General features: G+C 40.0%; 1 protein-coding gene across 5 annotated transcripts in view; it reads right to left on the bottom strand.

Annotated features, from left to right (window-relative positions):
- Nucleotides 1-13,041, bottom strand: part of ncam1b (neural cell adhesion molecule 1b) — a 66,793-nt gene extending 53,752 nt beyond the window's left edge. For all 5 annotated transcript variants that reach the window (XM_054606607.1, XM_054606629.1, XM_054606610.1 and 2 more), the window contains exon 1: nt 12,755-13,041. In XM_054606607.1, coding sequence (XP_054462582.1) covers nt 12,755-12,806 — 52 coding nt within the window. In that variant the 5' untranslated portion in view covers nt 12,807-13,041. The remainder of the gene's footprint in view (nt 1-12,754) is intronic.
- Nucleotides 13,042-13,874: the final 833 nt, after the last annotated feature.

Raw genomic sequence — 13,874 nt, 5'->3', positions numbered from 1 at the left:
GCAGCTGATTGGATGTTCTGTTACAAAATATTTGAACTGCACTCCTGGAATAAATTTGTCAAGAGCAGAAAAACCTGTGAGATTCCGGATTAAGAAATGAAATTCGTCACAGAAAGTTGATTTGGGTCTTTTTAAAAATAATAAAAATCCAAGTCATATTGTATTTAAACTGGTAGAATTAACTAATGGGGCAATACATTAAGTGGACATTTTCATTTAAGTACAAGTATCATCTGTGCGCAAGGTTTAAAACAGAAATTGGCAAAAAAGTTGATACCAAGATCATCAGGATAGTACAAAGTGGAGAGTACATAACACAGAGACTACATAGGAAGGTTATAAACTTGTATGAATATGTTAATACAGACTGAATATGTTGCTACTCAATTTTGGTTCGCCACCTAGATTTATTATGCCATTTAGACACAGTTCCAGGCCCCACTTAAATTAATTATTTATCTGAGGGGACACAGGAACAAAAAAAGCAAGAATTAAAATTTCACAGAGAAATCAGGAATCAGTCTGCATGAAAAACTGTGTCAAACACAACAGTTTGACCATGACAACATAAACTGCCCTGGTATGAACATTTTATCATTTTATTCATCTATTAACAAAATTGCAAGTATAAATTCAAGCCATCAGATGCCACAACATGCAAGTGAGGTTCCTCTTTAGGAGAAAGGACAAGGTTGTGTTTGAACTATTAGAGATTCTGAAAAAAACTAATTATTACAACGAGTACCACAACAAAGTCAAAGCGAGCATGGGTACCACTCGGACTGTGGATGATACTCTGCAGAGTAGTCTACTGATCACAACAGAGACACACAGTCACAGTCTATCGAAGGTTCAAACACGTAAACAGATTCACTTGAAAAGACCTGAGCCCAATTATTCAGTGCAAGTAAACACACCATGCATTTCAACTTGATGCTCCTGCCACTTGTTTAGGGTTGCAACTCTCCTCTGGTTATTTAGACAAGATCTCTTTGAAACGCTAGCAAACTAACCACAGTTGCCTCAGCCCACAGCATGCTAGTATTGTGGAGAGACGTGTCCCCCACCAGAGGATACATATCCAGAACCTCAGGCAAAACAGAATGTCAACATTGCATTCCTCCAAGCTAATTTTCTAATTAAGTTCTAGGAGAATATTAAACAACAACACATCACAATGACATGATTTGGACAGATACTACGGAAACTGCAGTCCAACTGATTTTGCACAACCAGATCTGCTGAATGTTAAATTAGTTGTCTTATGACCTTGTTTGTCAATCCAAATAAATACCCAAACAGTAATTTACATCGTGTGATCCAATGACTCGTTCGGTCCACATAGATCTGGAACACACAGAACATTTAGTGTAAATGCAGCCAATCACAGCATTTAGTTCAAACAGCCATTGGTTTCCCTCGTCAATAAATGACTGACAGTGTGTACAAAATCAATAGGAGTACAATCTTTAAACATGACAAGCCATTGCATTACTTGCTTTTCAACTTATTATGAAAAAAGGAAGGAAGTACCAATTATACAGACATTAAAAGTAAGGAAAATACATTCCCAAGAATGTAGAGACATGTGTGCGGATTACCAAAGATACAAACAATTGTAGAGCAAAGGAGTCTGGTAGACAGGGATACAATTAACAATCCTGAATAGTTAAATAGTTATAGCAAACATAGCAATAGCAAACACCAAAAATGCCAAAGGTGGATGCTTATTCATCTAACCTCCACATGATATCATGATACCAGAAACCCTGTGTGAACACATTTATCAATATTGTGCAGAAAGGCTGATGAAGGATGTGAATGCCACAGCTATGTCAAACATCCTCAATGCTCCAGCATGGTGGCTTCCATCCAGTGGTGAAACGGCGCCCTGACCCTGTTCAGTCAAAATGTGTTTTAGCTGTGTGTTACTGTAGCCAGTCATGCAGAGAAAGCAGCCACGTTCTGTCATAAGGCAGAGAACAGCCCTTCACAGGCCTAGCTCGTCTCCTCGCTAATGGCTGTTGTGAAGGAATCTCCAGCAGGAGTAGATACACAAATCCCCTGTATGCCATTAAGATTACAGCGAATGATTACCATTTGCTAACAGCATACATGCAGCGCAGTCACTGATTTCTCCTCTTTTTTTAATCCAGATTCACTGTGTTTCGAATAATGTCTCCCCATGCTTCAAAATGTCTTAAGCTTGAAAATGACTAGATACCCAAAATAAGCTGTAGGGAGTTGTGTAAGCAGCATCAAAGGCAGGTTTTGGGCGGGGAACATTATAAAACACTAGCTTACTGCATTGCAGTGTTTCCCACAGGATTTAGTGAGACTGTGGTTGGTAGTCCGAGGACCCTCTCACCCGAGAAAAAGAATAATTGTGGTGTTGTAACCTTAGAATGAGAGGTTTATCTACAAGTTGAGCGGGACCTCTTTAAAGAGCCGGCCGCCCATGTTTCTCCAGTAGCCGATATCAGAAAAAACCAAACACTTTGCGTCGCCCATCGTAGTTCTACTACATACTTGGCACACAGGAGAGTTTTCAGTAGGTTGCAATCTGCAAGCTCACTGCTCGATGCCTCAAAATCCTACATTACATTACATTAGATTACAGTCATTTAGCAGACGCTTTTGTCCAAAGCGACTTACAATCAGTAGTATATTACATATCATTCACCCATTCACACACTGATGACAGGCTACCATGCAAGGTGCCACCATCAGACTCTAACTAACATTCATCATCCAGTCCACACCGATGGCAAGCCTTCGGGAGCAACTTGGGGTTAAGTGTCTTGCCCAAGGACACCGACATCGACATCGACCGGGTATCGAACCACCGACCCTCTGATTGGAGAACTACCTTGCTCTCCACTACGCCACAGCCGCCCACATAGTACATAGTGCACCTTTAAGTAAAAGATCTGAGTACTTCTTTCACCACTGTGCTCTAGTCAACAATTTCATCAACATAGGTTGTATAGATATGAATGGTGATGATGTGGCAAAATAGTCACACACGAAAAAATGAGAGACCTGTTTCAATACTGGTAGGGTGAGTTGCTGACATCGCTGCAGACCGCAGCCCGCCCCTCCCCACATGGAGAGAGGGCGCCGCAAGAACCCAGTCCAAGTCCCCGGGAAGCAGGGAGGTCCAGCCAATGGGTGCTGGAAGGCTAATGGGCAAGAGCCACTTTCTCTGGGTCTTTCAGAGTTGAACTAGAGCCAGTTGCTACACACTGCCGCGGAGGAAATACGTCCGGTGCGACCTGCCAGCCCATCCAATACATTTTTTGGGGGGGTTAATATGAACTGTGGCAAGACAAATAAGACTATGGCAGGCTGCACAGTTTATATAATTAATGGGAAACACTGCACTGTGAGCATTTTGACCACAAACGTGAACAGGAATCTACTAATCTGCCTTAAGCATTAGAATGATAAATAAATATAAGTCTTTAAGACAGTAACAATGGCCTGGCTACTATGACAAGTGCTGTACGATCATTTAATTTGCTTCAGAGGGCCTGTCATCTGCCTTTGCACTCTATGACATCCATGGAAAAGATGCACAATGGGGTTCATCGTGACACATCCGGCCTCTGCTGGCAAAGAGAGCAAGACGGCTTTTAGGCAGAGGAAGTCAAAGACTCATACTGAGAGGAGATCCTTCAGGGAGGAGCGTGAGAGACATGGTAAAACAGACCAAGACAGACAAGATGCCAAACAAACAGTGTACACAAATAAGACTTCACTTCAAAAGATGGCACTGCATCACAGACAAAGTTTTGTTGAATATTGCATTTTAGTCTGCTACTTCTTAGAAAAACCAATGAAAAAATCATAGGTTAACCAAGTGAATCAGCAAGCTTAAAATACAACCTATTTTAATCACATTGTGTGTTTAAGTCAATAACTTTGCAGGTCTCCTGTCCTTCATCCCGTTTTAACTTCTTACTCTCCAGTGCATGCTATCTCATTAAGATTCCAGTAGAAAATAAATTTAAATTTGAAAGCAGTATGTAACATACAGAGCATTAACATAGCAGCAAATAACTATTAGCTATGTAAGGATGTAGTGGTGTAATGTCTTTCCGAGCAGAGAATGAAGTCCCTCTCCATCTGTGTTTGAGGTAATCCGAGCTTCTCCTTGCTTTGTTAACACAGCCAGGACTTCTGCCCGTGCTTCTAGAGCATGAAAGTGCACGTTAGCGTGTCCCACTGGTTAGCTCCCAGTCCGCTCTCCAGTGTTATGCATCACTACATTCAACACAACATAAATTCAAGACACTAAATATGCAGTAAACCTCCAATGTATAAAATATTAATACATCTTTTAAGATAAGCATAATGTCTTTGTGGTAATAATTTAAATTTACACTGTCGAACGGCATGCTGGGTAACGTTGTAGCTGCTAGCTAGCCAGGAAGCAGAACAGTGTGTTAACAGCTGGTAGAAGCTCCGCCACTACTTCACAAGAACAAGAACAAGAACAGAAAAGACAGATGGAAGATGAAGAATTGAGACCGGAGACGCACTAGAAGAACTTGTTCCCAAGAGAGGAGCCGTGTTTGGAAGTTTTTGGGGGTTTAAAAAATCTGAGGTAGTCACTGTTGATGCCAATGGAGCTAACACTAGCAACTTACTCCGTCAGCTCAGTTGAAAACTTGCGTTGGAATACCAAGAATGCGAGTATGGTCGTCAGATTTGAGGCCGTCGGCTAGTAGCGCCGGTGAAACAGTGAAGACAAAGGTCAGACGTCACTTTAAGAAGGATTTGGCACTGAATATGTCAGGAAAATCAAGCGGTGGAGTGAGATTAAGCGTGCAATAAAAATCTAACAAAATACCAACAACAGCGAAGCAAGCTGGAAGCAGCTTTGTACAGTCGCCCACTTTTCTACAACATCAGACCTGTGGTCAGTTTATGGTGGTTATACAACTATCTTACATTCTTCAACTGTTTCATGCAATCAAATTTCTTCATATATTGTATAATTGTCTGGGGCCAAGCAAACCCTAAAGTAAAGAAAGTGTTGACACATGATGACATCCCCCAGTTTTTTTTTCAGGTCCCTGCGATAGAATAAGATACCATAAACCTGTACAAAACCACAGTAATGCAAACAAATATTTATAGAAATACAGTGATAACCGGTGAAACCCTCAGAATCTTAAAAAATACTGTTATCCATATTTTTGGTCATACCGACCAGCATTTTATGCACAGGAATCCATCTTAAAGCTAACCCTACTGTTTGCCTGTAGAGAGCCGCAAACAGCGGATTCCTCCGAACTTTCCACCTGCAAACACGCCTACTGGGTTTTGTTGGAACGCACAAAAAGACGGAGATACAATTGCTGGGAATCAATGCCTGGGTCTTGCATATCTTTATGAAGTTTGGCCATGTGGAAGTTTCTTCACTGTCAATTCATCTGTCAGTTACTATAGCCCTGCAGATATGCTTCATCTTCAGGTCAATATCCAAAGCTTGTAACCAAAGGTGAGGGCTGACCAGCAAACTATTGAGTTCAGTGAAGCAAAAATGACACAATGCAAGTGTCATCAAACTCTTCTGCATTGATGTCCTATCCATAAACATCATAGTAAAGGTGGCAAGTCAACCCCTGTCAGAGTCCAATGCCAAAAGCAACTGTGCTTGAGTTTATGCCAAGGATGCTAACAGCGCTCCAGCTAACAGGGAATGAATGACCTGCAACAGCGGCCCCCTGCACCTTATGTATCACAGGAAACACTGCTGTAAGCCTTCCCAGACAACGGAGTAGAAAAACCTCATGACCCCTCAATCTGTCAACGGGTTAAAAGCCGGTCACCTGTTCCACACAAAAGGTTAATATGAGGTTCAATAGTAGGCTGGAATATATTTCAATAAGGTTTCAAGAGGTACTTAACAGTGCAATTACACAGTAGTCAGAAAACACTCCAGTAATGGGGCCCAAAAAAAAACAAGCAAAATCAGTATTTGAAAACAAATCTGTTCTACCGCCAGCACTCCAGCACTGAGAAGTTAACTATGGTACTCCGGTGACCTCTGACTCAGAGATGGACTCTAATCCCCTACAATCTTCCAGCTTCACCTCCTGTCTTTTGGGTTCAGGAGTTCTGCTAAGTGCTACGTTGATCTCTCGATGATATTGCTCGCTAATGTTAGCAATTCTCTGCCCTGAGTGAAAACGCCTTAAAATGACCTTTTAGCTTCTCAAAATGTCTTCCTTCCTTGTCTGTCTGTGAAGAGAGATATGGGGTCTGTGGTAGATAGTCTGAATCTCCAAGTGTGTGACACCCTCCTGGTTAAGCTACTGTTGGGATAAAAGATTGTCGTGGCTCCATGTGTATGAGAGGAAATGCAAGGCTAAATATATTCCAGGTAACGGTTACCCATACCTAAGTTTGAAAGGAGCTGGCTGCCAAAATGGAAAAAACCCTGTAAAAGTACAAATGTCCCAATGCCATCTGTTGCAAGGCTGTTAAAAGCAGCAATATTTCTTCATGCACTGCAGAGTGCAGCGTGGTGAGCAGCATGGCAAATGTTGGTAAGAAATGGTGTAGCTCCTAACTTAACACATTCATTTTTCATTGGGTTCGATCCCCACAATCCAATATGTGCTGTCCAGATAAAGCAAAAGTCAAAATGGATGTTAAGATCTCAGACTGCACTGTGACCAATTAGATCAATACAAAAAGCTTTGCAAATATTTCATATTTAACATACTATTGAGAGACTTAATCATGATCCATGCACATGCGTTTACAGGACAGTTACATAGTTCTACCACAAAATTAAAAATAGGAGCCATGTTGCCTCGGTTTCTTTCTATCCTTGGACATATCTGTTACATAATTTTAGATTACTCTGCACTGATGCTTAAATGAGGTTAATTCCCTTCCCCAATGCTATCATTTTCTAAATTTCCCTTTTCCTTCTAGTCCTCTAAAAATCCTAACACTGTGACATGAACCCATAAAATATGATCAGCTTCAGAATAATGAGACACTGAACTGATCCCGGTGGATGTAAGTTATTATACATTTATAAAAAGGTGATTATTATATATGATCTTTTTTTATGAGTAGTGGCAATTTCTATGAATAAAGAGCCTTTGAATAAAGAGTTGGCAGAATGAATGGAAAGTGTGAGGGTTATCTGTGCATGATTTCAGATAAAGTACGCACAATGCATTATAAATCAGACAAAACTTCTCAAAAGATGTTAAATGGGTCAAAATATACTTGAGTGACTGTTAGAATACTTATGCAGGCTGAATACTTATGCAGGCTGTCCAAGTATAGCCTATCTGTGGGAATCACAGACATCCTTTCTAAGTGGATCCTGCACATTGAATGGATGAAAAAACTGCTAGATTATTGCTGTTATTGCTCCTCTGGAGATTATACCTTCTTAGTGTGATCTAATTAGATATTTAAAATAACTGCTTTTTTGTGTCACTTCACTGCTTTCAGGATGGATTATTTTTTTCATAATAATATTAATGCATGTCATGACTTTGTGTGAAACAGAGGTATCTCTAAATTGCCGGGCGATGACTAAGCTGGTAGAGGAGTATAACGTTAGAGGAGAGGGTGACACACTATGGTGACTGCATAAAAAGAAAGCCTCGGGCGTAGCAATCTGAATTTGTCCCTGCTCTGTGCATGGTGATGCATCCTTTAGTGTTTCAATAATGAATGCACCATGATGTGCATGGATGCATAAGAGAGCACACACAGGCTGCTTCCCCTCACACTCCTTAAAAGCTGTTGTGAGGTAAATCCTAGCCGGCAGGGAATAATGTTATTACGGTAAAATGAGACGTGCACTAATTTCCTTAAAAACAGACATACTGTAAAGCGTGCTTTCAGGAGTTGGCGTCGTAAGCAATTTGGTCTCATTTTCTCTTCCAGGTGCAACGTGGGCCACAAAACAAGGCTGTGATGATTTTGTTTTGGGTCACATGAATCCTGTTTTTTTCACACCCAAATAAGACATGGAGAGGCAGAGAGGGAGATAGGAGGTGCTTTCAGTTCTTACAAGCCCGAGCAAAATGGGAAATCAGCCTTTATTTGCAAGTATATAGCGTAGAGATAAAAAAGGAGAGACATTTTGCCAAGTACACCTGGCATTTACATAGCTGAAGGTGACGGGTCATATCTGATCAACTGAGAATCGTTGGCTATGTCGAAATGCTCAGACAAAGTTGTCTGCATCATTGTCAACAGGAGATAGTAATCTGAACAAACCGACAATTACACAAAGCAGATAATGACACTTTTTAAAAAAAAAAAACTTTGGCAAAGTCTGCAACACCCTGTCACAGGTTTCTTTTATCCCTCAGAGTAAATGCTTCAAAGTGGAGAGAGGCCATATAATGCCTAAAGGTTTACCAATCTAGGGTTACAAGTCCACAGGGATCCTCTCTTCACAGTGCTGGCCTCTTTTTAATTTAATGAATGACAAGGACAGGCTGCTCTAATTTCCTGATAGCTCTGAGATCTTAACATGTTTTCAGTTTTGAGAGAAGTGGAAACACCTCGGTATGAGGTAAGAATAATTGCAATCTTAAGCTAAAAAGCAATGTGAGGCAGGTTTTTTAGTACTCACATACAGTAGTTACAAAATACAAAACAAGCTACTCTGCCAGGCGACAGTGCTGTGTTTAACCTGTTTTGTACTCTCAAATGATACCTAATTAATAATGCATATATCTAAGGCCTCACAGGAGTAATCACCAGAAAAACAACCACTACGCCGCACAGCCGGCGCCTCATCTGTGAGCAAACCCTCAGGAAAAGATGTTTCTGTTTCTCCCACAGTGCTTCACAGGGTCACGTGCATGTGTAATGTCATCTTTTTACAGACCCTAGGCAATGCAGCTCCAATCAAGTCTCTCAGACCTGGATCTGTCTGATCCACTCCCTATCACTAGAGGAGTCAAACAGTCCTGGCTGGAACACAAAACCACAGTCTCTAACACTGGATGAAAAACACAGCATCTCTGATGTGTAATAGATCTGGGAGCTTTAAAAATACAGTCGACAGTCGGATTTTTAGGGAATGGTTATTTCACTGACTTCACTGTTAATAAAGCTATGTGCACATGTGAATTTGTTGAAATGACTCGTCTGAATTGGCCTAGCTAGAATACCTAAAACATTCATGGCTGACAGTTGTTTCCAACAAACTGTCTCCGAATACAGTGATTGTTTTTTTTTCCATCATCAGTTCTATTCAGATACATATTCTGGTTCAATTCTCTAAAGCTTAGCAGTAGCCTGTCAGTTGACACTGTGTTCTTGGCAGGTTTGGTTATTTGATAAGACAAAGCTAAAATCACAGACAATGGAGGTGAAAATATTTATAAGGCCTGGCACTTAACTTGCTTTGGCTGGATTTCCCAAATGCACCTCATTTCAAATGTCTGTCTGACTTTAATAAGATGTTGCAGAGAACTGCCTGAGACTCCAATTTGAAGGCATGTTAAGCAATGACTGCAAATGCACATGACTGTACAATCACTCCTGCTGCTTTGGTTCATTAACAATTACTACTGGTTCCCTCACCAACACACTTGCTCTCCATGATGGTTTTAATCAAATGCTTAAAAGTTTTGCTTTACTCTTATAGTGAAGCATCAAGCCATGATCCAATCTAGTGTTGAAATGCTCAATTGACCTAACAGAAAGTTTAAAAACTGTTGATAATAAGCTAATCGTTTAAATCATTTATTGCTTGGCTTCAGCTTCTCACATGTAAGCATTTGATTATTTTCTTGACTTTATAGAACTGTAATTGGAATACATTTAGGTTTTGCTGCTAGTTAACAAAAGAAGAATTGAAGAAATCAACAAGAGAAATTGTGGCAGGCCTTTTGGGGGGGGGGGGGGAGAGAATCTATTTTGTTGGAAACACTGCTGGCGGTGCACGATGTGCACAAACTGTTCTTAAGTAATCACTCTATCAAGTTGGAGCAGTTGGACTTGCAGCCATTGCTTTTGGCAAAGTTGGTTTCCATCCTCATGAAATAAGTCAGACGTGAAGAGGTCTGGAGGTTTTGTAAGTCAGCCTGCAGTCAGCCATGATTTCATCTTGCTTTGTAAATGGAGCAGCGTACGTCATCATTCCCACATGGTTTGACTGATGATGTAACATCGTCTAAGTGAAACAATCCTACTGTAAACTAGAGAGCCACATTTTGCCGTTGAAGCGAGAGCCATATGGTGTGATGAAGATTGCACTTCATTCATCATATCACATAGGTTGGGGACATTGGGAACTCATCTGTTATCTCGCCTGGTTTCGCCTCGCTACTCTCTCTTTGATTGCTGGAGGCTATATTTCATTTTATGTCAGAAATGCAGTCTTGAAATTCTCCCACATTCCAGTTATCAGTTTGAAGAGGATCAATTAATAATTACGCCAAGTGGCTCAACAGGCCCATTGAGCATGCAGCCAGCAGAGAGGACTGGGAAGAGAAAGATGGTTAAGCCCTTCCAAATCTTGGTTCAGTCATGAACACTGCAAATCTGCCATATCACCATCTATGAATATAGATTACAATCTTCTTTGTTTTGCATAAAGCTCCAAATCTGACATTTACAAAAGTACTATTTCCGACGTTTGTCCAGTGCCTACAATAGTAGATGTTATAAAGGAATAGAAAACAAACATTTGTATTTTAGCTTCAGTAATGGTGCATGACTTGTATGAGGAAGAGATCAATCTATTGAAAGGTCAGAATCATCCTATTTGTCTTATATCCATATTCAACCTAGCTGTTTCATGCTTAACTCTACATCATCCACTTTCTATTGTACTCCATTGTATATTTAAGCTAAGGAACCAAACCCCATATTCCCTTTCCTAATTACATTGTACAATATAGATAAATCCATAAATCGGCTGCGCTGATATATCGACCAAAATGCAGGTCTGTTATTGCAGATAAGGCTGACAAGAGAAACTTAAGTAAAGAAATGCCAACGAGATTTTTAATAGCATTTAGAAACAGTGCCATCATTACAATGTTTGTCCAAGTTTCAATTTAAAAAATAAATAAAATATCAATATCAGCCTCAAACATCCAGTATTGATGGCTAAATTATATAATAACTGTATTAATAAGATCACATGGAGTGAATCTAGTCGTATAATTCAAGTGAAAATGTCTTCAGATGTTCGAAGATTACGAGTGACGCAAACAATGAAAAAAAGATATTCCTCCTCAAACATGAAGAGAATTTTAAGAGGCTGAAGTTTCTCAGTTCATTTTTTTATCATTACTAGATCTCATCTAATGCTCAAGATGTTCAGTAGTGTCATTGTAAGTGCAATTGGTGGTAGATACATAACAAAATAAAATGTCAAATACATTAGAATATTCTTTTATTAAATTAGGAGGAGACTGAACCTCATCATAAGGGTGTCGCAAATTGACATTTCTACATTTAAATGTTCCAATGATCCCCAGAGGAATTGCATTACCATTACAATGCAGTGAGGGCTCCACTTCCAGTGTGTTTTCCTCTCCTGCCCGAGGAACACCCCTGCACGTATTGGATTGTATATGAAGGATTAAAAGGCTATCCCACGTAAACCCTGAGCCTGAGTGTAGCTGAGAGTACTACACCGACCATAATCGCCCTTCATGTCAAATTACTGATTTTAATCAAAAAACGGGCGCGCAAAGGCTATTAAAAATGCAATTTGTCACGAAAACTCCCTCTTATTAGAATTACATAAGGGCACATTTTACCAACTCAGAGGATCTCATTTCAAAGCCTTTATCGTGGCATAGGATTACATAACAGATGATTCAGAGTAGAAGTTGTGCTTGCTATGCATCAGTGTGCCTGAGAGACCAAATAAACACACATTGTCCCTGGAAGACCCTTCATGGGTTGTTTTTTTTCCATGCAAGCGTGCATCCATTGTCAATAACCTCTTCTATAATGCCATTACACCTGTGCACATTTCCAGGTGCACTTCAAAATGCCCTGTGTTTAATTTTGCACAGTGTACCTTTAACTGAGAGAACGTGACTCAACCCAGAAGGCTGTGTGTGTGTGTGTGTGTGTGTGTGTGTGTGTGTGTGTGTGTGTGTGTGTGTGTGTGTGTGTGTATGTGACTACAAATTCAGGGAGCCCAGCATCACTCCCCATCAACAACAAACACGTCCCATGCAAGGAGAAATAAACGGCCGACACCTACACGGTCATAAATAGGCAAGAATAATAATAATAATAATAATAATAATAATAATAATAACAAATGTCATATTTAAAATGCTCACATTCATTCCCATACAATTAACAACCGTGTCCTTTCTGGACATCAGGCTTTATTTAATACACAATACCGCTAAGTCAGCAGCGTACAGGCTGTTCACGCAGAGTATATGGGTTGTGTAGCCCACTGTGTGTGTGTGTGTGTGTGTGTGTGTGTGTGTGTGTGTGTGTGTGTGTGTGTGTGTGTGTGTGTGTGTGTGTGTGTTTCCAGAGAAAATGGTTCCCTTACACATTAGCAGCAAGCTGTCTTTATTTTTTATTTTTTTTAAAAACACATCACCCTGCTCGCCAGTAAGCTAATTAGCAGCGAGGGAGGAGGAGGAGGAACAACCGGGAGGCGAGTGGACGTCTTCTGCCGCTCGGACCGCTATTAAAAGATGGTGATAGTCAAGAGTACAACGAAAAACATATATATCTGAAGTGTTCAATGTGACATTTGTCTTACCTGCACAGCCCACAAGAAGCAAGGCTAGAAAAATATCCCCTGACTGGACCATCGCAACTCCCGAGTAACAGCGTTAAACGGCGTAGCAAGGGTTTAATCTCCGCACGGTCCCTCCGGTGATGCCCTCCGGTGTCCTGTCCGGTCTCAGCTGCTGTTCATCCCGATCTATATGTCTAAAGCTGGTCGGTGATAGCTGTCAGGGGGAGCGTCGTTGATAACAAGCAGCGGCCGAAGATTAGCGGTGATGAGCGCCAGTGCCCTGTTCAAAGTCTGACTGACATCCACAGCCTCCGTACACACGTGGATTAGTCCGCGGAATGAAGCACCTCCTGTTAAATAGTGCGCGGGTTTCAAATGAATGTCGTGGGGAAACCCCTGCAATAACAACAGTAATGCAAGTAAATACAGCTCGAGTAATGATTAGGAGTCATGAATAATAATAGTAGTTATGAATAATAATATAATAAGAACCTTGAAACCATGAAAATAATAAATAAATATATATTCATAATAGCTATGATTCTGTGATAGAATATATGTAGAAAAATTGTCTCTAGAGCCTAAATGTAGTTTCTTTGTTTTTCCCTGAGAATAAACAAAGCATTTAAAAATACATTACAAAATAAGGCACCCTTCATAAAGGGTTTATAATGAATTGCTTCAATGATTAATTTAGGTTTTATAAAGCTTTACAACACTATGCAGTTATAAGCCATTAGACTAGACATTATTGTGCCAAAGGGAAAATAATTATAATAAAAATGATTAAGAATCACTTTGGGTTGCCGATAGATCTTAAACAATTAGTCAATTAAACTATTAGTTGACCGACTGTCGATTAATTGACAACTATTTTTGATTATTTGCTACAGTAATAACATTTAAGTGATTTAGTAAACAACAACTCCAGGTTGTGATTTGTGATTATTTGTTAATTCCCTTAGTCTTTTATTTTTCACATTTATTTCATTTAACTGACCATGTTTATCTTTCAGTATTATGGTTCAAAGGCAGTTTCAAAGCTTTATCACACGGCCAGGAATGTAATTGTGGTGGAGAATGATTAAAATAATCTACTTAGTTTTAATTTAATGATGTTATCTCATTTTCCATAAAGACG

This window comes from Anoplopoma fimbria, chromosome 1 (assembly GCF_027596085.1).
Source record: "Anoplopoma fimbria isolate UVic2021 breed Golden Eagle Sablefish chromosome 1, Afim_UVic_2022, whole genome shotgun sequence".
NCBI classification, from domain to species: domain Eukaryota; kingdom Metazoa; phylum Chordata; class Actinopteri; order Perciformes; family Anoplopomatidae; genus Anoplopoma; species Anoplopoma fimbria.
This window is presented reverse-complemented; position numbering and strand designations above follow the sequence as displayed.